Raw genomic sequence first — 24,670 nt, forward strand, 5'->3', positions numbered from 1 at the left:
ATGAGAATACTAAACGTTATAATCATTTTCTGCATACCCTACCGAATGAATAGTAGTAGACCTATGAATATTTGTGCACTTACTTTTCTTCTCAGACCAAGTTTGGTGTTTGTTTTGAACGCTTAGACGATACTTCTATACGGCACCAAGGTTTCATCGAATCAAGGCAGGCTTCAAATAACGAAGCTTTTTTTCACCGAGGCTGTAAATGCCATTGCAATGGTGTTGTCCTGTCTGCGGCGGGCCCGATGTATTTCTCCAGAAACTCCGTCGGACTTGGTGGCAATGGTATTGTTGAATCACCTGATCGCTGTCAACCTTCCATATCTGGCAAATCCATATCGGTGTTCTATGCGAAACAGATTCCTAGGGCAACGAGGAGTGCAAATACAGTCTTTGCGATAAATCATCTTCATTCGACAGTCCCAACAGGCACCTAAGGAGATTCTAGCATCATGAGCTACTAAGTTTCTGTTTTATCAAGATCACAATTTCCAAAAGAAATTAAATTATCTCGAGGTATTGAACTCCGCAGATCCAGATTCTAGGTTCTACCGATTTAAGTAGCTCTGTAGTAACTATGCAGTATTTGTGAGCCTACCTTCCCCGTAGAGTCGGAATCTCGGCTGAAAATACTATGCTTTACCAGTCAATCGGGGATCTACATTACTCAGATCATGCCGAATTGCCTCTGAATGAACCTAAAGTATGGCCGACGGACATCCGGCTACTCGGCACATGTAATAAGGACCGAGGGAAAAGTAGTGTCTCGCCTTAACTATATAAGTAACCTGATCGGCCGTACTTTGAAAAGAAACGCTGAAAGAGAATTGTCAAATATTATCGAAAAATCAAGCTGAAATAATCGCTAAATATACGGATATGGTCGCCAATGATATCAAATCTAATTTGGTAAGGCTCTAGTTGCCACCTATCAGTATCAGTGTCTTTACTTGCAGCAGTCTCTGACGTGACATCTACAGGAGATTGATCATGCACGCCCTATGAAGGTGATTGTAATCGGGGCCGGTATTTCTGGCATCCTGGCTGCAATACGCTTCACGCAGCGTATCCCAAATCTTGGTCTCGTCGTGTACGATAAAAACCCCGAAGTCGGCGGCACCTGGTACGAGAACCGGTATCCTGGGGTAGCATGCGGTATATTTGATCACCAAGAAGTCATATGTTCCTTTTCTAATTATCGTCTAGATGTGCCGTCCCATGTGTACCAGGCTTCATTTGAGCCCAATCCCAACTGGTCTCAGTTCTACTCCTCCGGCAACGAAATTCTGCAATACTGGAAAGGAATCGTCGAGAAGTACGATGTCAGAAAGTACATGAAGCTCAACCACAAAATTGTTGAAGCTCGTTTCGACGACTCGCAGTCCAAGTGGCACGTTGCAGTCGAGAACTGCAGTTCTGGAGAGGTCATTCATGACACCTGCGACGTACTCTATGCATGTATAGGAGCTTTGAACGACTGGAAGTGGCCCGACATTTCGGGTCTTTCCAGTTTCAAAGGCAAGCTTCTGCATAGTGCTTCGTGGGATGAGAGCTGGAATCCAGAGGGTCTCTCTGTTGCAGTGATTGGTTCTGGGTCCAGTGCGATCCAGATCGTCCCTGCTATCCAGCCCAAGACCTCTCGGATTGATAATTATGTTCGAGGTCAGACTTGGATTGCTCCTCCATGGGCTGCAACAGAAGTCCGGAAGCATACTGCGACTGGATCGAACTTTAAGTTCACAGCTGAAGAGCTGGAAGACTTCAGGAGCAATCCAGACTCGCTCCTGGCATACAGAAAAAGACTGGAAACCGAGGTCCAATCCATGACGAAGCATTTGTTCCGTGGTCAGCTTGCTGAGAAGGCAGCTTCTGACTTCAAGCAACACATGACGAAGTTACTGGAGAAGAAGCCCGAAATTCTGAACAAAATTCTCCCTTCGTTCTCGCCTGGTTGCCGTCGCATCACACCTGGCCCTGGATACCTCGAAGCATTGACCGAGGACAACGTATCTTTCATCTCGGACAATATCTCCAAGATTACCGAAGATGGAATCGTCACAGCTGACGGAACTTTACGAAAAGTGGATGCTATCATCTGCGCAACCGGATTCGATACGAGCTTCTCGAAAAGATTCCCAATCTATGGCAGCGGAGGCTTGGACCTTGGCGAGAGGTGGAAGAATTACCCCGATACCTATCTCAGCTTGAGCACTCACGGTGCACCTAATCTCTTCTTCGCTCACGGTCCTAGCTCTGGAATTGGTGTAGGATCTCTAACCATTGTCCTGGAGCGAACCTGCGACTATGTTTGTTCGGTTATTGCAAAGATGCAAAAAGATCGCATCGCCACAATCCAGCCAAAAAAAGCGGCCTGCGACTCTTTCAGACGGTACTGCGACGAGTTCTTCAAGAAAACTGTTTTCTCACTGCCCTGCCGATCGTGGTACAAGCGCGGCACCGAAGACGGACCGGTCACCGCACTTTGGCCGGGGTCGTCTCTGCATTTCGTGAAAGTCTTGGAGAAGCCTCGGTTTGAAGACTATGACTACATCTATGTTGGGGGTGATGACATGTCCTGGATTGGAAATGGTCTCACGATGGCTGAATCGGACTCGAGTGTGGATATGACAGCCTATCTCAACCCGGAGAACATTGACTATCCTCGTTCTCCAAGTCAAGTTTGATGATTTGGTCCATCCCAAGATCCATAAGGCACAAAGTGAATCGGTCCTGCCTCTTGCCGGTCGCCCATTTTTTCTCTTCGCTTTTCTGTGTTTCGCTCTAACATTTTGTGAATTGCTCTTGAAATTCCATTGTAGATCGCTTCAGTTCTCGAAATTCCAATAAACAGGCTTGAGGGATGTTCATTGTCAAGTTGTCGTTTAGAATTTAGGTCAGTCACAATATGAAGATGATGATTTCAATTTTGCTTTGATCGTTTCATTTGAATTTGTAAAATCACTTAAAATTAGCTTCCGTGCTTTCTATGAGAATAATTGCATGTCTGGGCTTTCGGCCCATAGCCATAATTGACTAGCATCGGCTAGAGCAGGATCGAACAGATAGGGATTGTCACCATTCCACACAAAGCCGGCTGCTGAATCGAGAGACAATGATCCCTGCTCAGATCCTACTAATATATGCCCAACGGGATCACTGCCTATATGCAGATCGCTGTTAGTCAATTAACCCCTGGATAGATCATTCGGGGTTTCATACCTAGAGAAGGGTTGGTTATCTGCTCCTCAAGCTGAGTATGATCAGAGACGCTCGGTTCGGAGCTCTCTGATGCCAAAGCCTCCGTGGCAGAGAGAAGATCTGGCGTCCTGTTCTCATTTGTAGTCAACCCAATCCTTGGACAGCTTGTCGTGTCTTCTCCTTGGATGAAACGTTGCTCAGTACGCATGATCAAAGATACGAGATCTTCGAGTACTTTGACACTCTGGGTCGATATAAGATGCTCTCCCAACACCTGCTCGCGCTGTAGGCGAAGGATACTCATGATACCTTTCTTTGCGTCCTCGCTCGTTCTCGACAGTGGCTCCGAGAGAGCAAATGCGCACAGGACCACACCTGCCGTGAAGAGGCAAATCCCGACATGCATTACGGCATGTGTCTTCCTACAGGCCTGTAATAACTGGCTGTACTCTCTCAAGCTTGAGGTTCGAAGTGCAGATTGAAGGAGTTGATCCCGTGACAATTCCGACCCTTGTTGGACTGCAGGAGGATCGTTGAGATCAGCGGGCTTCAAACCACCTCCAAATACCACGCTTCGATGAAGAACAATTTGGATGTTATCGTAGGTCAGCTGCAGAGCGAGTGCTTGCATTTGCAGCACTTGGGAAGCATTTTGGCTTCCATCTTTGTATTTTTCCAGTTGCAGGTCGTGTGGCAGCTGCGTGCGCCATGAGACCAACTGGTTATGGATTCGATTAACAGTCTCGAGCCTGTTGATTTGCGGCCTCCTGCTGAGGAATGGACCGACGATTCTATATAGTCTGAATTTCCATCGATGGTAGTCAAGTCTTGTAGCCTGCCGGGCCGCATCATCGATAGTGATGTTGAGATCTGAGACTGTATTGACATTGCAATCGGAATCGTCAACACTGCAAGGTCGCCCGAATGCGATCGCCGCATATCTAAAAATAGCTTAGTTAGCACCAAGAATATTGACCTTCCTATCTGGCCCGATGGGTGTCATACTTATCGAAGACTTCCAACGCCCACCAGGTACGCCGTCGCGACTCTAAGCGGGCTCTGGTCATTCTCGCATGTTGCGACTCCCGATGCAATCGAAGAATCTGCGCAATTTTGACACCACTTCCCAATATCCCCAGCCCAGAAGTCGGCCGACCGTTGAAAAGGAAGAAACTGCCCATGAGAACACAAATCTGGACCGCCTCTTCGTTGGCCGAGTCGAGTATTCGTAGGAATCGCCGTTCAACCTGCGCCAGGAGGCCTCTTGAGACCTGTTCCTTGTCAAGTCTTTCCTGGTCTTCCTTCGTGGCGAGAGATGAGTAATGGGCTCCCATGGCGACGACGAGAAGGATCAGCCACGGTTCATTGTTGTCTTCCAACCCAGGCAGGTAGGTCGAGATCATTAGATTCTCATATCGCCGTCGGAATTCCTCCTCGTGAAACACCTACGATCTACTGGTTAGCTATGTCTGTCTACCAGCAGGAGCCACCAGGACTGCTTACCATCATGAACCAGTCGACGGTCTCGAAGAAACAGTCCACCAATCTGTCGAGGCAGTATTTAGACGGCAAGGGAACTCCGACGACGTCTCTCCAGGGTATCGAGGCCTCAGAGATTGAAGCGGCTGGCTTTGTGCCGCCTGGTAGAGCTGAAGTGTCGTAGTCGGTGGTCGCTCCATCGCTTCGACTGGAAAACATCTAAATCGGGTCAGAATCCCCGTTTGAACAAAGTACATATAACGTCCTGGAGGTGAAACTTACGCTGGTGCTGACGTCCAGTATATTCGATTCGGGGAGAATTGCCGTTTCCTCAGTCCGGTTTCGGTTTCCAGGTCTTTTCGGTCGCACCTTAGGAGACGATCTCTCGGGTGTTTGCGGTAATTTGCTTGATCTATGTCTCGCGATACATTCGACCCCGGCTCGCAGGCATAGTTGGCAGGGTCGAACTGGGTCGCACTGAGACGGTCAGCAACCTCCGTGCACTCAATCAAGGGGTGACGCACTCCCAGCTTTCGCTTGTGACATCTTTCACAAGCAGTCGATGTCTTCTGGCGCTTTACACGAATATCCATTTTTTGAGAAGGGAGGTTTCCGTCGGAGAAGGAAAGACGCGATGACGGCGCATGGCAAAGCCCGCTCGGCAACTCCGACGGAGTTACATCATCATTCCCATTCGCGGACACACCACTCGAAATGAAAGGATTGGTATTATTCTCATTGTCCATTTATTCTAGTGATTTATGAGGCTACTCACCGTTGAAATAGAATTGGAATCAAACTTGAAAGCTGACATTTGTGACATTCTCGTTATTTCAAAACTCATGTCCTGATCCTCACAGGACCACGGTAACTTTCGACTTGCAGCAAATCTTCAACGTGACGACTAGATTCGAGGTTGATATGACCGCAGTCCACCCACTGACCAATGCTGCGATAGAGCTCTTTCAATGCATCGCGGTCGGCCTCGTTGCACCCAGGCCACTCCACCCCTTCATACGCAGGTCCACCTTCGTCCTCCTTCATATCTTGAAAGTCTTGCTGGGTGATAAATTGACAAGGTCCGAGTCCTCCATCGAAAGCGTTATACCGGTCGTCCATCAATCCAGGCACTAACCTTTCTTCTCCCTCGAGAGGAATTGTGTAATCCTCAGCCCACTCGATGCTTTCGCCTATCTTGAATCGGCGGAGACGAGGAAGGCCCTCTTGTATGGCGGTAAAATAATCATGCCAGCGGCTTTGATAGGTATAGTAGAAGTGTGTGGCCAATTCGTGACCCGTGTTCTTCAACTTGGATTGAGAAATACCACATTTCTCTGGCTCGTATTCATCGGTGCAAAACTTTGCGTGAAATATGATGCTGCAATCGTCGAGATAGAGTTCCTCCAAGGTTGAGGAATGGCCCAAAATCCAGACCAGCTGTTCGTCTTTCACAAAGGAAAATCGACCTAGGCTCAGAAACTCTAGTTGTGGGAAGTGGAGCCCATCTAGGTCCACCTTTGGAAACATTCCCCAGGGAAATGTCGAGTACAGCGAGAGCTTCCTTTAAATTTCCCATCGAGGGCTTCAGCCAAATCGACTGGAGCGTGTCATTGAAGAACTGGTGAGGCTCTGGTAACTATAACGTGAGGATTCCCGTGTGAGAATAATGGACCTCCTTCCATGGTTTGAAGTGAGAGGTAAGGGGGCTTACCAGGATCTCCCCCTCTGGAGAGGCGGGGATAAGTTCATGCACGACGGCCATACGAAGAGAGCTCAAGTTCTTGACGACACCAGTGATCTGATCCACAAGCTCTTCGCTTAATGGGGTCGCGTTCTGGTAATTGTAGATATCCAGCTCTTCCAAAGGATGGGATAGCCAGCCCATGAGAGTTGCTCGGTAGCTTTGGTCCTGAGGCGATATTGCAAGTGGTTGCTGCCTCCATCACAGTTTTTGTCAAATCTTACAACAAGACTTGCAAGGCGTTTAAGCTCCTTTAGTCTTGATAAAAGATCTCTCCAGCGTTCCGGGAGGTCATCTAGTTCTTCTCTGTCGGGGTCCTGGCAACTTGATCAGCATGTGGAACTCGCGATCTTCCCGAAGATCACCGATCTCTTTTTTTCTTTCTGCTGTACACAAAGTAGGCTCAAGCTGCAGCCAAGAAATACTACTCACATGGTCATCTTCAACGGTCTTAAGGTAAACCTTTTCAACGGAATTCTTGAACTTCGCGTTCTATAATACGGACTCAAAAGCATGGCAGCTTTTTTCTTTGTTATATATATTCACCGAGCGAAAGAGACACCCGATTGCATGGGAGCAAAAAAGACGGCTCGTCAGTCTCAAGGCTTTCAGAGAACCTATGTCAACCAGGGAAGTGATCAATGTCAGGAGCTCAGGAGGGAGTTGGTGAAGCATTTTGGTGATTTTCAGGAGAATGGCTTCGCGGGCTCACAAGAATGATATAATATCGGCCCCTGCATCGCGCAGTCGAAGATTCTATCCTCGAAGTGGGGAGTGTTCAAAGTGTTTCAAAATTCTAGGCAACTCTAGGCGGCAGTGGCCGAGTTACAGTACTAGCTCGATCCTGCTAACGTAGCTCATGACCGAGCGGTGAACACTATCGAACGGTCAACCCCATCAAAAACCGCGTCCCCGATCCACTCTATTCAACAACCCGCCGTGCCACCACCACCGCTGGTCAATCAGGCCAAGATTCGACTAACCATGGGGTCAAAATCTTACTAGCCATCCAGGCTATTCAAAACAACCAGGCCGAATCAAAATATGCAGCTGCGTCACTAGACAACATCTCATACACAACCCTATGTGCTCGTCTCAAGGGCCGAACTTCACGTACCACTACACGTGCTAACGGCGGAATGAGGCGAAATTGAGCACCAATAGTTCGAGGGAGTTGTAAAGAGCGATTCCCAGGAAGAAGGTGAACGTGGCTTTGATAGTGAGATCATTTCCCGAGTACTCACCGATAATGCCGCTCACAGATGCGTAAGACATTATGTCCTCGGTAGACCTGGGCATGGGCCGGCCCATGGACAAAAACCTCGTGGGTCGGCCCATTTGGGCTGACCCACGAATGGGTCAGTCGGCCCACGATTTGGCCCATTTGGCCCATTTGGCCCCCAAATCTGCATAATAAATATATAAAATATCCAGAATTACTAGCGTAATTTATAGCTGTCTTAAATCTTATACCGAAGTACAGAATAGATTACGCTGTGCGTAATCTCTTCTAACTTGAATATATATATCGAAGTATTCACGATCAATTAATTTAAATTGTCCTTCTGCTCTTGATGTTAATTTTCTGAAATCTCGACGCAGGTCATTTTTGCTTGATTTTTTAAAGTATCGTATAATAAAATATAATTTTATGTATGTTTAAAAGCATTCTTGTTTACGAATTAGATGTAGGGATGGATTAAATCTTTTATATAGTGAACGTTGAAGGGTGAAAAAAAAGTTGTCGATGAGATAAAAACTGCGGGGGATGCCGTAGCACGAATTTCGAAGGCAAACGGGCTGCCTCATGGGCCGGCCCATGGGACTAACTAATAAAAGATATTCAGATGTGGGACTTAGTGACTAAATAGCCAATTATCGCGAACATAGGAGACGCGTTATCCCGGGCTTTCTGCGCCTGGCATGATAGCCCAGGCTATCTACGGACTCTGTATTCTAGCTTAAATATAGGCCAACCTATCTCCTCTTTATAGTCAACGATGATTTCTCTCTAACGTTGGGATTATTGAGCTTTCTTACCAAACTATCATGTCTCAACTATCGGATATCTACTCAGTACCCTTTTCAGAGAGTGGGGAATTTGATGATTCATCCTATCTTTTAACGGATAGCGTCGCGCCCGAGCACTCCGCAAGCCAAATACAGCTTCCTCCCCCTCTCTCTGTTCCCACCTCTCTCAGACGCTCCACAGATCCAGCACAAACCTACGTTCTATGCGAAGATATGAATAAAGTGGATTTCGTGGATTGGTGGATCCAGACCCAGAGTGGGCACTCTGAGCACCAATCTACTTTCTGGGATCGAAAGGGCCAGCGAGCAGATATATGGGCTGACTTCGAACAGGTTGCCCATTTTATTACTGGACAACCTAAGGTGATGTGCAAGAACTGCGCCTTTCTACAGATTCACAACTGCTCTCTCAAAAACAAAAGACATAACGATTCATACTGTTTTCAGTATTTACAATCGTCTCTTTAATCATCTTGAGAGCCGGATCCGCCAGCTACAATGGAAGAAGATCGGATGGAAAAGACAAATGCTTGATGCTCTGAGAGGAGCCGAAAGTAAGCTCAGGGATTATTATATGATGACTGACCTTGAAGGTCTTAGTGATATATACTCAACTGGGACTATTTTGGCGCCGCAGTATAAGCATGAATTCTTCCAGACCTCAGATTGGCGGGATGACGAGAAAGACTTTGCAGCCCAATACAGACAAGCTCTCGAAGCCCGAGTTAAGCACTACGAGGATAGTATATATAGCTCTCTCTCTCAGACTGGAGGTTTACAGACTGTGAAGCCTACGAGTGAGATTGATTTACTACTCGCTTGTGGTAGTCGGCCTACTGCCCCAGTCCCTGAGCTCACTCAGTATCTCGAGAGTAGTAAGTGGTCTTCTATTCTTAAACCAAACACTCTTTCTAATTTAAATACCTTAAACAGGCACGGCATCAATTCCTCCGCGCGAATTCTGGAGAGATCATGAACACAGATTTCCTGTACTCGCAGCTCTCGCTCGAGATTTCCTTTCCGTACCAGCCACAGGCGCAGGCGTAGAGCGTCTCTTTAACTCCGCGCGTGATATCTGCCACTATCGCCGTGGCTCACTACAATCGAGTACTATTCAAGATCTAATGCTTCTTATGTGTGGGATTCGATTTGATCTAGAAGAGGAGCGGCTTGCTTTCGTTCGAGAGTACGCAACTGAGACTGAGATAGAATTCCAACAAGAAGAGATGGATGAGCGTACGCAGGAGGGCATTCTGGAGATTAGTGATAATGAAGAATGCCCTGCGCAATATGATTTGAAGAGGCGAAGGAGTGTTAATGAGCCTGCCGAAGAGCCTGAGGGGGAGTCTGAGCCTGAGGAGCCTGATTTGCCTGAGCAAAACACACAGCGTGTTTCAGGAAGAGTTCGAAAACGTTCAAGGTTATTAGATGGCTATGAGATATAGTTGATTTCTACAGTAATATCAAAATGCCCTCTTTTAACTGAATATCGTATATAACTAAGAGCAATCAATCATTATTGTTACCAAGGCATTACAGCCAAGAGCACGCGAAAAGTACATAAATTATGAAAGTCACATGTACACTAGTTTTCGCCCTAAAATGGGTCGAATGGGCCAAATGGGCCGGCCCATGAATGGGCAGAAAATCGATTTTTCGGCCCATGGGCCCAAATGGGTTGACCCATTTGGGCCGGCCCATGGGTTCTGCCCAGGTCTAGTCCTCGGGGAGTGAAGCTGGCGAGCACGAACGCAAACTGCACAAATCGAACTACAAAGCTGGATAGACACTGAATCACCGGCCACTGGTGAGGACGAAGGCACTCTGTGCTTGAATTGACCTTCGCTCAGTAAAGGCGAGCCTCAACCACAGATAGACTTCAGGAATCGTGTCAATATCTATCTTTATAATATCAAGAAAAGTCTCGGATACCCTGGACCCTCAAGCTCAATGCTAGTGATTGAGAGGCAAGGTTTCTTGCCAGATAACGAAATATATACAAATCTGGAAATGTCGTAAAGTCCTTGCCGAGATTAGCAGCAGTCAGCTTGAGCTTAAACGAAGCAAAAGGTAATTATACTTTTCATTGGATCAAGAGCGAGAGGGAAATACGTTAATTTTCGCACCCCAGCACCACTTCAATGCCATAGCTCCTATACTCAGGGTGGGTCGGTGGGAAGTCGCTCAAAAGCTTAGAAAGTATATGGAATTCATTGCTTGGGTCATAACCAAACCGTCCAGAAAACATATCATGTCAAACTAGATTATGAGTGGAGTAGTAGAGTTTGATTAATGAGGACAATCTGGGATAGTTATAAGAGAGGGAATAGTGATCTAACCATGCAAGGGTCGCTTCTCAGCCCGCGTTCAGATAATAAGCACTAAGATTTCTGTTTTCCCCGCATTAGATCAAGCCAGTGACATAATCTCAATTCAGACGAGGTCTTTGAATTTCGGTAGTACGAAAGTGCGGGGGACAAATGATGTCCACTTTACTGGTATATGCTCTAGGTACGTGAAAAACCTTCGGACATGACTTTCCATGTATGTCTTATTCACGTCAGTATCCCCAGCCGAGTCAGCACTGGCAACACTATTGGTTAGTTAGACAATCCCCTTTATGTTTTCAGCTAGATTTCAGCGATCGACCGGTCCCCTTATTTTCAATTGAACTTTGTTTACTTCTTTACAGCAAGTTGCAACACAAGGATGCATGCACCCTGCTTGCATATCTGGGGGTGGTTTTTTAATATATATATATATTTTTTACCCAAATGGATTAGAGATTAGTTATGCGTTCTGTAGTTAATATAAAATAGAGTAGACTGCCAGCCATTTTTTTTTTTTTTTTAATGGACTCAGGCCCGGTGCGCGTTGGCAATATGATTGGCTGTAGAAGATGAAAAGTATTATTTGGAAAGGGCTGTCAAGTATGGGCCCACTCCTTGTATGCAGTGCGAGAAAGGAACGGGTATGTCTGGTATGTTAGTAACGGTCACCCAGTGTTTCGCCCCGAGCAGCAGGATTTCCTCAATTTCCGTGAAATCCACGACGGGCAAGAGCCTCAGCCAATCGGCAGCATAGTCTAAGGATGAAACGTGCGAGTGCGCACACTAGCAGAAACAGGATGCTTCAATCCAGGACCCGGTTCGAAGGTGTGTAATGAGGCGTGGCTCGGCTTGTATTGAATTTAACCCCGCAAGCAAAGTGCCTGCTGATCACCTCCGGAACGAGTAAAAGTGGAAGCCCTCCGACAAGAACAGGGGTAAGTAAGCTCTATTCAAACCAGCGAATCTTCGGGGACAAAAAAATGCAGTCGCGGGGACAGATACATGTTGTCTGGTTTACACCATTATTGGAACCCAATGGGTTGAAGAATTGGACCCAAAACCCATTTTGGGTTGGGTTGGGTTGTGCCGATGTCTAATTGGAAGCGGGGATGGATGGCTAACTAAGTGGAGTAAAATTTGTTAATTGTATGTCGCGCCAAAAAACTCTAGTAAATGAGAATCTAATTTCCTGCTTATCTTGGTGTGCTGGCCCATCAAATGTTGTCCTTCGCATAAGCGCGGCTGAATACGAGACTTGGCGCATGGGAAGCTTCTCCGCCCTAAGAAACTTTCTTTTGTGGTTGAAAGGGGGGCCAAGATGCACTACGAATAATCTGAGATTGCTGAGCATCCTTGTCCAGAATATCCTTCTTTGCACTGAAGCACCCTGTATTCTCGCCATATACTTAATTCTGATCACTATGCGTACTCATCCTTCGTGCAAGCCTGACGTCCCGTTGAAGACAGTCATTATTAGATAGTCGGAAACTCGTACGGAGTAGTATCCAGGATGGCCATTGATAATTAAAATAGGATAATGAGTGTGTGTCTGTTCAAATGATCCACGAGCTATAAACTTCGTGTTCCCCCACAGTTCTTCCGAGACTGGCCCGAATCACCATACAATAACCCTAGCGATGTGGGCAGTTGCTGAATAATCAAGTGCTTGTGGAGAATCCACGGTATTTTACCTCTCTCCCAGTTGACAATTGTCACTTATAATTAAAACATTGATGGTGGGTGTGCCGCATAGCAAAGGCTGTGTAGCCTGTATCCGGCGGCGGGTAAAAGTAAGTTAGCCTTTTAGCAAACATTCAAAAGCGCCAAATCTAACTAATCGGACTTGCAGTGCGATGAAACGCGTCCAGAATGCCAGCGCTGCCAGCGGATGGGGACCCAATGCCCTGGGTATGCTAGGTATCAAAAGTTTTACCACCAGTTTTTGACTCCCTGCGAACGGTCCAATCCGAGCACAGCTCCTACTTTAGCCAAAGCTGTACATGCTGTTTCGCCGTACCCGACCAAAAGTCGTGTGCATCTCCCACACGCGTCCATAGATGAAACTGTGTCACCGAAACTGGTCGCTGGCGCCCTAGACCAGCAGTACAGAGAATGGTTCTGTGCATTTATCGATGCCCATTTTCCCGTATCAACATATGCTTATATCAGCCGCATTGACGTCAACTGGTTCAACGTGGCTCGCAACCACGAGGGATCTTCGGGAAAAGCGCTTGACTGGGCCTTGCGCAGCCTCGGATCTCTACACATAGGCAGAGTACATGACAACGAGGGGCAGGTTATGGCCAGCCGCGAAATGTATGGTCGCGCGTTGCGACATCTCTTCTGGAGCATCAATAAACCATCATTAGTCGCCGCTGACGAAACACTTGCCGCCGCCATACTACTCGGAGGTTACGAGATGGTCAATCCTACAGGCCAAGGGACGTGGTTGCTGCATTCGCGTGGCATCTCTGGTCTCTTTTGTCTACGGGGACCACAGGCGCACGTCCGTGGGCTTGGTCGGAATCTACTCGCATCTTTTCGAGGGTTCCTAGTATTCGAAGCCCTCACCCGGGGTGAAGCGTGTTTTCTAGAGCGCCAAGAGTGGAGGGCGATTACCTCGGACACCATCAAGGCAGAACAGCAGCTCGGCAAGGCCTGCCGTCTCTGCGAGCTGATTGAATACGCATTCTACGAAATTGCCCAATGCCCAGGATTTTTGGCGAGTACGAGGGCCGTAGTCGCCTATTCCCCCACAAAGAATATGACGAAAAAGCATCTGATCTATCGCATGACCCGTTGCCAAAAAGCATTACGTGATCTACAGTCACAGTTATCGACTGGCGTCCGGGTTGCTCGCCAATCAAATAACCCGGAAAACGGAAGTTTCATTGGGCTAATTCCCCCTTCTGTAGCTGATACCTTAGGGGTGTTCTCACTTGAAGGGGTCAGTTCCGCTATAGCGCTTATTCAACAACTGTTGTCAGTCCTGGAGTCCGATCGCACTCGAAGAACCATGAAGTCGCTGTCGGTTTTCCCAGCCAACGATAGTATCTGGAACTTGGTTAAAGATTCTACTGTGATAGCTAGGATGACTCGCGGGAGAAGCAATTTGCAGCTGGCTGGGCCTCAGGCTCAGGAGGGGTCGGAAACTTGGCTTGACCCGCTCTGTATGTCAATGGGTATGCAGGCAGCGATACCGCCTATCTGAAACCAACTGTCGGAGATACTGGTCAGGAAACACTTTCCAGCACATCAAGCTGGCATGCACCATCGAAACCTATTCAGATCAGTATCACACATGTACCTTACTTCAAAAACGCATCTCAAGTTCCACCAGCCTTTTCATCAGCTCGGTTTCAATCTCATGGAGTACATTGGGTCTTGATGACCACCTTTGAAATTCGCCTCCAGAACGGACAGTGCCATGTAAATACGCCTTGATGTCTGCGTCTACCGCTTTCCCTTTGAGGGAAATGCCGTCGTCGTCCGTAATTGTCAGCATGAGAAAAATACATGACTAGTAAGTTACCAGATTAATGCCTCTGGCATTCTTTTGGTCTAGCGGTGTTTTTCCTCTATTTTTGGTCGACAGTAATATAGAAATACCGTACTTCCGAAAATCGGTGTCACCACTTACACTCGTTGATTGTTTCTCGAACCGGAATGCCAAAGTATGCTGTACTATATTGGGGATAGTGTCGGAATAACAACACTACGGATTAATGTTCCGTACAGTAATGTACACTAGTCATTACATGACTAATGTCTCGTAACCGTATGCAGCAAGCCATTGTAGGAGTCGCCCTTTTGAGGATATTGTAGAAATTGATGGAACGTAACAATAAGACATGGGGGTGGCAATGCGTTGTGCTATAAATTCCCAGGCCCTTCTTTTGCAAAGGGTGCTAAAATACAAGAGTGTAGAAGGTGACATTCCGAAAAATATGCTTCATCTAAGAAGGATTCAGTGCCCGGGAAGAGCATGTAACAGTCTTGAGGAATCAAAGGTAAACAATAACACTCGTCCCGAAGGACAGCCAAGACAAATTGTAGATAGTGATGAGGCGGAAGTATGCGGGCGGTATTCCGGTGGCAACCATAGCAGATTCTCCGAGTTCCAAGTGATCCACGCACGATCAGAACTTACACTATAACCTTCAAATCGCGGCACTTGGGGGTCGGCATTGGTCAGCCCTACATCCGAAACTAAAGATAAACCAATGGTACCGTTATCAGTTTCAAGATATGAGTTGGTATTGTCGAATGATTTCACAGAGGTGGCTTCTCCAATATTGAGGGTCTGGAGACATTGGCCACTGCTCGTATCCCACACTTTGACGGTGCCATCGCCTGAAGCGGAGGCGAGGAGCTTAGAATCATGCGAGAAGGTGACCGAATTGACCCAGCCTCGATGGCCCTCAAGGGTCTGTACGCAATGGCCACTGCTCAGATCCCACACCTTGACGGTGCGATCGCCTGAAGCAGAGGCGAGGAGCTTAAAATCATGCGAGAAGGTGGCCGAATGGACCCGGCCTCGATGGCCCTGAAGGGTCTGTACGCAATGGCCACTGCTCGGATCCCACACCTTGACGGTGCGATCGCCTGAAGCAGAGGCGAGGAGCTTAAAATCATGCGAGAAGGTGGCCGAATGGACCCGGCCTCGATGGCCCTGAAGGGTCTGTACGCAATGGCCACTGCTCGGATCCCACACCTTGACGGTGCGATCGCCTGAAGCAGAGGCGAGGAGCTTAAAATCATGCGAGAAGGTGGCCGAATGGACCCGGCCTCGATGGCCCTGAAGGGTCTGTACGCAATGGCCACTGCTCGGATCCCACACCTTGACGGTGCGATCGCCTGAAGCAGAGGCAAGGAGCTTCGAATCATGCGAGAAGATGACCGAATCGACCGAGCCTCGATGGCCCTCAAGGGTCTGTAAGCAATGGCCACTGCTCGGATCCCACACCTTGACGGTGCGATCGCCTGAAGAGGAGGCGAGGAGCTTAGAATCATGCGAGAAGGTGACCGAATAGACCGAGCCTCGATGGCCCTCAAGGGTCTGGAGACATTGGCCACTGCTTGGATCCCACACCTTGACGGTGCCGGAGGCGAGGACGATGCCGGAGGCGAGGAAGGTGCCATCGGAAGCAGAGGCGAGGAGCTTAGAATCATGCGAGAAGGTGACCGAATTGACCGAGCCTCGACGGCCCTCAAGGGTCTGTACGCAATGGCCACTGCTCGGATCCCACACCTTGACGGTGCCATCGCCTGAAGCAGAGGCGAGGAGCTTAGAATCATGCGAGAAGGTGACCGAATTGACCGAGCCTCGATGGCCCTCAAGGTTCTGTACGCAATGGCCACTGCTCGGATCCCACACCTTGACGGTGCGATCGCCTGAAGAGGAGGCGAGGAGCTTAGAATCATGCGAGAAGGTGACCGAATGGACCGAACCTCGATGGCCCTCAAAGGTCTGGAGGCATGCGCTCCAACTGTTCTCCATACTTGGTTTCCTAACTATCCACACTGGTCCTTGTGTTTCAAATTGAATCCTTGTCATGCTCCTCGCCGGACTAAATATTAGCCCTGAAGAGTAAACTTGAAGTGGATGATTCTCAATCCCAATTTTATGGTATAGGATAAACCGATATGCATCTCGAACTCTATTAATTAGCTGTGAGTTCTCTGTTGTTGTCTAACATAATATTAAAATACTTCCTCGGTTGCATAGTGGAAAACAAACCTCTAGTAAACTCCGGAGTCTTTGTATTGAAGCTACCCCCTCTGACAAGCTTCTTATTAGGCTAAGAGCCTCGAGCCAATGAAGGTAGTTATTGCGAAAGAAAATGCCAACTGAGCCACTATCCTGGAGGTCTTTGGTCGCATTTTTAGTTGTAGAGCACCTGCATAGGTGATCAACCCAGTAGACACACGCATACCGTATTGAGGCTAGCGGGTCTGGATGTGGCTGGTTGACCTGGTTGACTGGATATCCGGGGTGCAGTAGGCTGTAGATGTCGCGTCGTAGCGTCCTAGAAATGGCTCCCAGGGACTTTGAAAATATGGAATAGTGCACTATGTCTTCTCCGTCGGGGAAAATCTCCTGGACTGCTTCTCGAAGTAGAAAGTCCTTGGCTGACTGATGAACTAGAGAGATTGTGCGTCCTCTGAGCGTTAGGAACGAGCCGCAAAGCCCAATAATCTCTTCCAGAGACTCATGATCGTCTGCAACGCCTTCAGGTAAATTTATACAAGACGCTAATTCATCCAACATAATAGGGCGATAAACGGTCGTGACAACGCCGAGGAGAGACTTGCAGAGTCTAGCATCATCATCATCTGATTCGTTGATTTGACTCAACATTCGCTTATAAAGCTCATCAAGACCAGAAGGGAATTCTTTTAACTTCTTCCGAATGTTTCTTTTCGGGACCTTGGTGAGTTTCTCGCAAACCAAGGCTACCCAGAGGAAGGTACCATGTGCGTTTGACAATAAATACTGGAAAACAGCATCACGGGTTGAATTGTCAAATTTCTTCTTTTCCGTCAATTTCTGGACCTTGTAGCGGATAAAGAAGGCGACGGCCTCAGTAACGGACGCCTCATTCAATTCAAGCCAGAGCTTTGTTTTCTGGGTTGCAGCGTCAAGAGTTTCTTCAATGGCTGGCCAGTTACGGCTCGAGACGATCCATTTGGCATGTGGACATGCTGATGACTGTTGGGCGACAAGTTCAAGAAGTCGATCTAAACCTGTAGTACATTCATCGAGAGCATCGATGATCAAATAGGTGGTCTGCAACGAGTCCCCAAGGATACTAGTGAGGATTTCTGACAAAGCTTCCCACGCATTAACGTCCTCAAAGACCTGCTTCCCAGCCTTGTCGTACTGTCGCCGTATATGAGAGATGAGGGATGGCTGCTGGTCAACTAGCATAAAGATCAGGCCGCGAAGGACCGCAGTGGCGTGGTTTATCCGTACATCGGTGGCTTGGCAAAAAAAGAAGGCGATGGTAGTGGTGTCAGGAGCGGACTTCGTCAATTCATCAATGATTCCACACAGGAGCATCGTTTTACCTTTCCCAGGGTCTCCTTTGATCCAGAACAGTTGACCCTGTCCCTCGCAGTGCCATCGTTTGAAATCAGCATGGTCGAGGATCCAGCTGTATGCGTCTTTGAGCAGTCCACCCTTGTGGGTTTCGATACGATACTTGTCGTGACGTGGATTGGTCGTCTGCAAATCCCGTAGACAGGCTTGGTTTGCTGCTATTTCAAATTGCTCTGAAACAGAAAAATGCCATTAGTGCATATCCTGTCGCATGGCTTCACGACCTACCAGCGGGGTGCTGAAACTGTGCAGTGATATTGCCACTGTTTTGCCCTATCTGAAGACCAGTGTTCATACCACTGAATGATATCGTAGACGCTATGGCCATTGAGATAGGCGAGATAGCTTTGTACATTGGACGTGGTGTGGCACACGGCGAAGTGCAACCCAACCGCCTAGCCCCTCTGTCAGGTGACCCTTCATACTAAGAAAATGAAGGGAGCTCAAAAGGTCAGTCTTGCTGGCCGATTCGTTCTTCAGTCTGCCATGAGCGTAATGAAATTCGCCGTCACATATCATTCATGTCATGAATTAGCTCATGCTTTGAAAGGCTACATCCGTATTTCTTCCGTACCAGAGGGAGGATGGGTTCGGAGGCGGGCATTAAAGTGTCGTGTATTAACGATACAAGTGAATACAACCCGCCGCAGTCTTTGCTTCTCTTTGTAAAGCACAATACAAATCCCGCTGACAGGGGTCTGCGGATAAATTCCCAATATGTACTCGCGTGGATTAATAATAAGATTTTGAAACACAATCGAAGAGTGTAAGTGGTGACACCGATTTCCGGAAACACTGTAAAGCGCGCTCTCAATGTCTTCTCTCCGACTGCTGACTAAAAGCTGGATGTTGTCGCTGTTTTTGGCTTTCATCACCTCTTTATCCAGACAAGCGGTTGGCATTCATTTTGCACTCGTCCAAGGCATCAATAACAATTAGAATTGATTTATTTGACAGCCGGCTCATAGCTAGAAACGTGTAAGCTAGCGATTTGGTAGTTAGGTGCCTCATTTTGGTCTCCAATACCCTGTACAAGTGATCTAGCATTGATCGTAAGTGTTACGGGCCGTTCGAAAGAAACAGATTCATTCGGTGCCTACAGACGAGAATCTCGAAGATGAAGAAGGAAGGAGAAAGAAAGAAAGTCCGCCAGAAAAGAGGGCTTAAGTACCCAGCAAACGCGCACCAGCAAACGCGTAGTGCAAACGACCCGAATCATGCCTCAGGCACCCTTCCACGAGATGAGGCTATTCCCAGATTCATCCGACACAGTGACCCAGTCGATCAAAGAGAATCGAAGGCCTTGACAGCGTTTTCAGCAGTAACATGCGCACTGGCAGGGTTAGCTCCGGTGACGATCTGCCCGTCAGTGATGGAGAACGCATCCCAAGGACCGGCGGGAGAAATATCTAACGAAGTTAGAACCGAAGTCTTCGGACATTAGAATCAGATTGGGCTCACAAGTTGCTCCACACGAAGCCGCAGAAGCCTCAATCGTCTGTCGGTTCCAAGCCTTGATGGTCTCCAGGATTCCATGCTCCTCTTCGCCTCGGTTGGTGAATCCGGTCACACGGCGGTTGGCGATGATGGATTTTCCGGTCGCAGGGTCGATGATGCCGGGGAAGATGGCTCCGCCGTGGCACCTATGCTTGGGTTAGTTTTGACAGTCATCAACGATGGAATGTGAATTTCATACACAGCCGAAACAATTCCACCACTGGTAAAGATCTTTGCAGCGATGCCCTGCAGACCCTTGGCCTCGGGATAGTCGATCAAAGACGCATGTCCCGCAGATGCAAAGAAAAGGCCGTACTGCTGCCTGTCAGTAACTGTAAAGGTCAGAGGTACAAAAAGAGAAACCAACTTTCTTAGGGTCAATGTCGGCTGGCTTCAGCAACTTGTCCAGCTTGCTGCGGAACTCGCTGGAGTGATCCTCCCAAATAGCACGATCGGCGTTGTTCAGCCAGTCCTTTTGCTCGGAAAGCCAGTCAGGTTGGTAGGTTCCAGTCTCAGAGACAAGTTCAACCTCGAAGCCGGCCTTTCGGAAGACCTGGAAGGGGTGCAGAGCCTCAGTGATAAAGAGGCCTATCACCAAAATTAGCGCTGCTCTGAAAGAGGCGAAATGCGCTCGGGACTTGTAGCTCACCTGTCTCCTTTCCATCTGGGTACAGAGGGGCATGGGCGGAGGTAATCGCGATGAGAGCCTTGCGGGCCGGAGCCATGTTGGATGTGTTGTTGATCGAAAGAATAGATCTTTTGTGTTCTGAGTGGTTTGAAATGATCTGGATGATCGTTGTTTGATGATTTTCTTCAAGTCGGTGGTGGAAAGGAGCATGCTTTTATAACCTGAGGGTGGCCACATCTCGTATTCGATTGCATCATGACCTTGACTTTCTGGTAGTTACCCCGGTGGGCTCAAAGGTCGCGAATCTGACTGAGGTTGTGGAGTGTCGGGGGTCTGGAAACATCCAGCACGGTGATTGTTGGCGCAGCCAAAGCTCCGACGGAGTGCCCCTTCGCCCACTTTCCACGCTCTCCACTCCGCGCAGGTCAGCTCCGTCGGAGTTTTTGGGTTCCATGCATTCCACACTTACTTACCTCGATGTCGCCTCTATTAATTTATAAATTCGCGTTATGACAAATCCACCGTTTCGGAACTAACTCTCCGCAGAGCATGACCACCAGTATATAAGAGATGTCTCATTACTTTTACAAGATGTAGTAGTTTTCAATAAGTTCTGTGCTCTACACTCCGCGCGTTTTAAATCATCGGATTTTCGAAGTCCAAAATGACGACCAACAAGGCTCTTGTCTTCAAAAAGGTACCCGATGGCTATCCTGTTGCTGGGGAGCATCTCGTTGTCGAAGCCGTGAGCAACGCGAACGACTCGCCACCACCGAACGGAGTCATTCTCAAATCCCTCTACGCCAGCTTCGATCCATACATGCGCCCTCGGATGCGCTCTGTGGAGGTCAAGTCCTACACACCTGCCTTTACTCTCGGGCAATCCATCGACGGCGCCGCGATTGCAGAAGTACTTCGTTCCGATAACTCCAAATTTCGCAAGGGAGACCTGGTAATTGGCCACATCCCTTTCCAACAGTACAACGCATTCAGTCAAGATGATATCAACAAAGTGGATCTACAAATCCTCGACAATCCTCTAGGAATCGAAGAAATTCAGACTTTCCTCGGAGCTTTGGGAATGCCTGGTCTAACAGCCTACTCATCACTGTTCGAAATTGGAAAACCAAAGAAAGGAGAGATAATATTCATCTCAGCGGCCAGCGGTGCCGTCGGGCAGATTGTTGGCCAGCTTTCTAAGCATGAGGGACTGAAGGTCATTGGTAGTGTTGGATCCGACGAGAAGCTTAACTACATCATCCAAGACCTGGGCTTCGACGGCGGTTTCAACTATAAGAAGGAAACTCCCGCATCGGCTCTGGCGCGACTTGCTCCGGAAGGCATCAATATTTACTATGAAAATGTTGGAGGTCAGCATTTGGAAGCTGCGCTGAATGCATTGCGAGATTTCGGACGCGTTGTCGTCTGTGGCATGATTTCGCAGTATAACTCGGCCCCTTATCCGATCAAGAACATCGACAATGTTCTTTTCAAGCGTCTTACAATTCGTGGCTTTATCGTTGGGGACCAAGGCATGGGAGACAAGTATGCCAAGGAGCATCAGCAAAATGTCCAGAAATGGATCAAAGACGGCTCGTTCAAGGCACTAACGCATGAGACGCAAGGTATTGAGAATGCAGCCAAGGGATTGATTGAAATTTTCCATGGAGGAAATATGGGAAAGGCTGTCTTGAAATTCTAGAAGGAAACTTGAAGCTGTATGTATTTTAGTCGGGAATGGTTCATACTGTTATTATAGATCTCATTATTGCTGCGGGTCAAGGTTCAGTTTACTGTGCATCTTTCTAGTTAGTCCTGCAGTAGCAAAGTTGGTTAATAGTTGCCACCTTTATATTAATTGTATCGCGGATCCTAGAGATACCACTAGAATGTCCCCACTTACTGTTTGCGCAAACAGGTCAGTGCTAGCCCGACAGGGGTCCAGAATTCTACGAATAGAACAAGAGCCATAGGATGACCAGTAAAGGTACTGAGAATACCAAGAGCTCAGCAGGTTCTATCAGAAGAAACTAGAAATCATTAGCAAATACTGGCAACAATCGTATCGATACCCCAGAGCCCCAGGCGTGTCAAGTGGGAACTATGGTGTAAACCCCGCATTTGCGTCTACCCGAAAATGAGCCGCGGCGCTGCTTATTGCATCCGACCCGCCCGCCGATTAAAGCTCACCTACTCCCACGCCATTGCCATTTCTATCTTGTCTTTCCATCATTTTTTGCGATTGTTGATTTCTTCACAACTAGCGAATAAAAATTGCCCACCATGTCAGCCTACACAAGCGTCCCCCGGAAGCTATGGGAGCATCCGGACCCCGAATCCACCGCAATGGCCCAGTTCAAGCGAAGCCTCGAGAAGGAAAAGGATGTAAAACTGCCCGACTACAACACACTCTACGAGTGGTCTGTCCAGAACAGAGCTTCTTTCTGGGACTTTTGCTGGAAATCCTTCCCGATCATCCACGAGGGAACCTATGAGCGGATTGTTGACGAGTCAGCTCGCATCGATAGCATTCCAGACTGGTTCCCCGGTGTACGTCTCAATTTCGCCGAGAATATCCTCTTCACGACTAGCACGCCTGGTGAATCGCCTTCGACGATCACCACTGTTGGCAAAGAAGATGACAAGATTGCTGCTACGGAGGTTCGCGAAGGTGCTGTTGAGCCTACGGTTGATATTACCTGGCGAGAGCTACGGCAGCGGGTTGGTCGTCTTTCGCAGGCTCTGAAGGCTGCTGGTGTTCAGAAGGGTGATCGTGTTGCGGCTGTTGCTAGTAATAGCATTGATACGTTGACGGTCTTCCTGGCGACTACTGCTCTTGGGGCTATCATCTCCACTGCGTCTACTGATACAGGAGTCAAAGGTATCTTGGACCGACTGCTCCAGATCAAGCCTCGGTGGGTGTTCTTCGACGATACGACAGTTTACAATGGGAAGACGGTGGATCTGCGTCCGAAGATCAAGCAGGTTGTCGAAGGCCTGGCTACAGTTCAAGAATTCCAAGGGGTGATCTCTGTCCCTAGGTTTAGAGACCAACCCGCAGAGATCAAGGACATTCCGCGAACTCAAACACTGGCAATGTTCCTTACAGGCGCAAAATCCGATCAACTTGAGTTCGTCCGAGTTCGATTCCGTGATCCGTTCCTCATCGTGTATTCGTCTGGGACCACTGGAGAACCAAAATGCATTGTTCACTCCGTCGGAGGCGTTGTGCTCAATACGAACAAAGAAGGCCGACTAAACCGAAGCATGGATGCGAATGCAACTACACTACAATATACTACCACTGGATGGATCATGTATATGTCCTGTGTCTCGGCCCTGATCTTTGGCGCACGGCCGATCCTGTACGACGGAAGCCCATTCTTGCCAGATGTGACAATTCTGGTGAAACTGCTCGAGAAGTACAAGTAAGTTGCCCATATCTCCGACTCAGGTCTCTATCTCATATGTTAATGAATTTTCATCGTATAGAGCGACTCACTTCGGCACATCGCCCCGCTGGATGCACGAACTCCGAAAGAATGGAATCAGTCCACGTAAGATCGCAGATATCAGCAGCCTCAAGGGCGTGACAAGCACCGGAATGGTGCTTTCCGAGTCTCTATTTGAATGGTTCTACGATGAAGGCTTCCCTGCACATACTCAAATTGCAAATATTTCCGGTGGTACCGATCTCGCAGCATGCTTTGGACTAGAGAATCCGATCACCCCTGTTTATGCGGGTGGGTGCCAAGGACCTAGTCTGGGCATCCCCATCGCTGCTTTTGAACAGGTCGATGAGGGAGTGACTCAGATTCAGGGTACAGAGGTACCCAAGGGAGAGCCTGGTGAGATTGTGGCAACTGCTGCATTCCCAAGCATGCCTGTTATGTTCTGGGGGGACGAGGGTGGGAAGAAGTATTTCAATGCCTATTTTGCCCGATTTGACAGTGAGTCACACCTCTTCTTAATTGGATGGTTGGACTAATGGCATTATAGATGTTTGGACGCACGGTGATTTTATTGCCTTCAACCCAGCGACAAACCAGGTCCTATTCTTGGGTCGATCCGATGGTGTCTTGAATCCATCCGGCGTCCGCTTTGGATCTGCAGAGATCTATAACGTGATCGACACACAATTCTCGAAAGAGATAGTTGACTCTGTCTGCGTTGGTCAGCGGAGACCGAAAGATTCTGATGAATCCGTTGTCCTGTTCTTGCTGATGCGACCGGGCTTCAAGGCGGATGATGCATTAGTCGGTCGCATTAAGGAAGCTATTCGGAAAGCGCTCAGTGCCCGCCATGTGCCGAAATTCATTTTCGAAACGCCTGCTATTCCGGTATGTTTAACATGCTCACTCTTGTGTAGCTCCTACTAATAAAGCATCTTTAGGTCACTGTGAACCTGAAGAAGGTCGAACTTCCTGTGAAGCAGATTGTTTCTGGCAAGAAGATCAAGCCGTCCGGGACATTGCTCAACCCCGAGAGTCTCGATTTTTATTATCAGTTTGCTGAGATAGAGAAGTTGCTTGACCGTAAAGCCAAACTTTAGACTTTTAACGTCCATTATTACACTGTGTGTCGTGGGGGAATTATTTACAATGACAGGAGCAAAGCTATTGTTAATTTCAGAACCCAGCTCACAGGAGCGCATACAAATA

General features: G+C 48.1%; 8 protein-coding genes across 8 annotated transcripts; 4 read left to right on the plus strand and 4 right to left on the minus strand.

Moving 5' to 3' along the window:
• Window positions 1-882: 882 nt before the first annotated feature.
• N7532_001821 (flavin-containing monooxygenase) lies at window positions 883-2,687 on the plus strand (the record flags this gene model as incomplete). The annotated part of the gene is made up of 3 exons (XM_056614315.1): window positions 883-912; window positions 984-1,158; window positions 1,210-2,687. 3 exons carry the CDS (start codon window positions 883-885, stop codon window positions 2,685-2,687), a joined length of 1,683 nt encoding a protein of 560 aa, XP_056479356.1.
• A 300-nt stretch (window positions 2,688-2,987) lies between these two features.
• N7532_001822 (fungal specific transcription factor domain-containing protein) lies at window positions 2,988-5,273 on the minus strand (the record flags this gene model as incomplete). Its single annotated transcript, XM_056614316.1, has 5 exons — window positions 2,988-3,163; window positions 3,223-4,142; window positions 4,207-4,646; window positions 4,705-4,888; window positions 4,963-5,273. The coding sequence occupies 5 exons, from the start codon at window positions 5,271-5,273 to the stop codon at window positions 2,988-2,990; spliced, it is 2,031 nt and encodes a 676-aa protein (XP_056479357.1).
• Window positions 5,274-5,520: 247 nt separating this feature from the next.
• N7532_001823 (uncharacterized protein) lies at window positions 5,521-6,565 on the minus strand (the record flags this gene model as incomplete). The annotated part of the gene is made up of 2 exons (XM_056614317.1): window positions 5,521-6,195; window positions 6,392-6,565. The coding sequence occupies 2 exons, from the start codon at window positions 6,563-6,565 to the stop codon at window positions 5,521-5,523; spliced, it is 849 nt and encodes a 282-aa protein (XP_056479358.1).
• A 6,070-nt stretch (window positions 6,566-12,635) lies between these two features.
• Window positions 12,636-13,993, plus strand: N7532_001824 (uncharacterized protein; the record flags this gene model as incomplete). Its single annotated transcript, XM_056614318.1, has 2 exons — window positions 12,636-12,690; window positions 12,759-13,993. 2 exons carry the CDS (start codon window positions 12,636-12,638, stop codon window positions 13,991-13,993), a joined length of 1,290 nt encoding a protein of 429 aa, XP_056479359.1.
• A 2,585-nt stretch (window positions 13,994-16,578) lies between these two features.
• N7532_001825 (uncharacterized protein) lies at window positions 16,579-17,845 on the minus strand (the record flags this gene model as incomplete). The annotated part of the gene is made up of 2 exons (XM_056614319.1): window positions 16,579-16,645; window positions 16,719-17,845. 2 exons carry the CDS (start codon window positions 17,843-17,845, stop codon window positions 16,579-16,581), a joined length of 1,194 nt encoding a protein of 397 aa, XP_056479360.1.
• A 1,405-nt stretch (window positions 17,846-19,250) lies between these two features.
• N7532_001826 (class I glutamine amidotransferase-like protein) lies at window positions 19,251-20,106 on the minus strand (the record flags this gene model as incomplete). The annotated part of the gene is made up of 4 exons (XM_056614320.1): window positions 19,251-19,527; window positions 19,581-19,699; window positions 19,749-19,969; window positions 20,031-20,106. 4 exons carry the CDS (start codon window positions 20,104-20,106, stop codon window positions 19,251-19,253), a joined length of 693 nt encoding a protein of 230 aa, XP_056479361.1.
• Window positions 20,107-20,673: 567 nt separating this feature from the next.
• On the plus strand, window positions 20,674-21,711 carry N7532_001827 (MDR family NADP-dependent oxidoreductase; the record flags this gene model as incomplete). The annotated part of the gene is made up of 1 exon (XM_056614321.1): window positions 20,674-21,711. One exon carries the CDS (start codon window positions 20,674-20,676, stop codon window positions 21,709-21,711), a length of 1,038 nt encoding a protein of 345 aa, XP_056479362.1.
• A 581-nt stretch (window positions 21,712-22,292) lies between these two features.
• On the plus strand, window positions 22,293-24,561 carry N7532_001828 (acetoacetyl-CoA synthase; the record flags this gene model as incomplete). The annotated part of the gene is made up of 4 exons (XM_056614322.1): window positions 22,293-23,437; window positions 23,502-23,959; window positions 24,009-24,349; window positions 24,403-24,561. 4 exons carry the CDS (start codon window positions 22,293-22,295, stop codon window positions 24,559-24,561), a joined length of 2,103 nt encoding a protein of 700 aa, XP_056479363.1.
• Window positions 24,562-24,670: the final 109 nt, after the last annotated feature.

Source organism: Penicillium argentinense (assembly GCF_028826775.1).
Source record: "Penicillium argentinense strain IBT 30761 chromosome Unknown utg000002l_segment0_segment0, whole genome shotgun sequence".
Lineage (NCBI taxonomy): Eukaryota > Fungi > Ascomycota > Eurotiomycetes > Eurotiales > Aspergillaceae > Penicillium > Penicillium argentinense.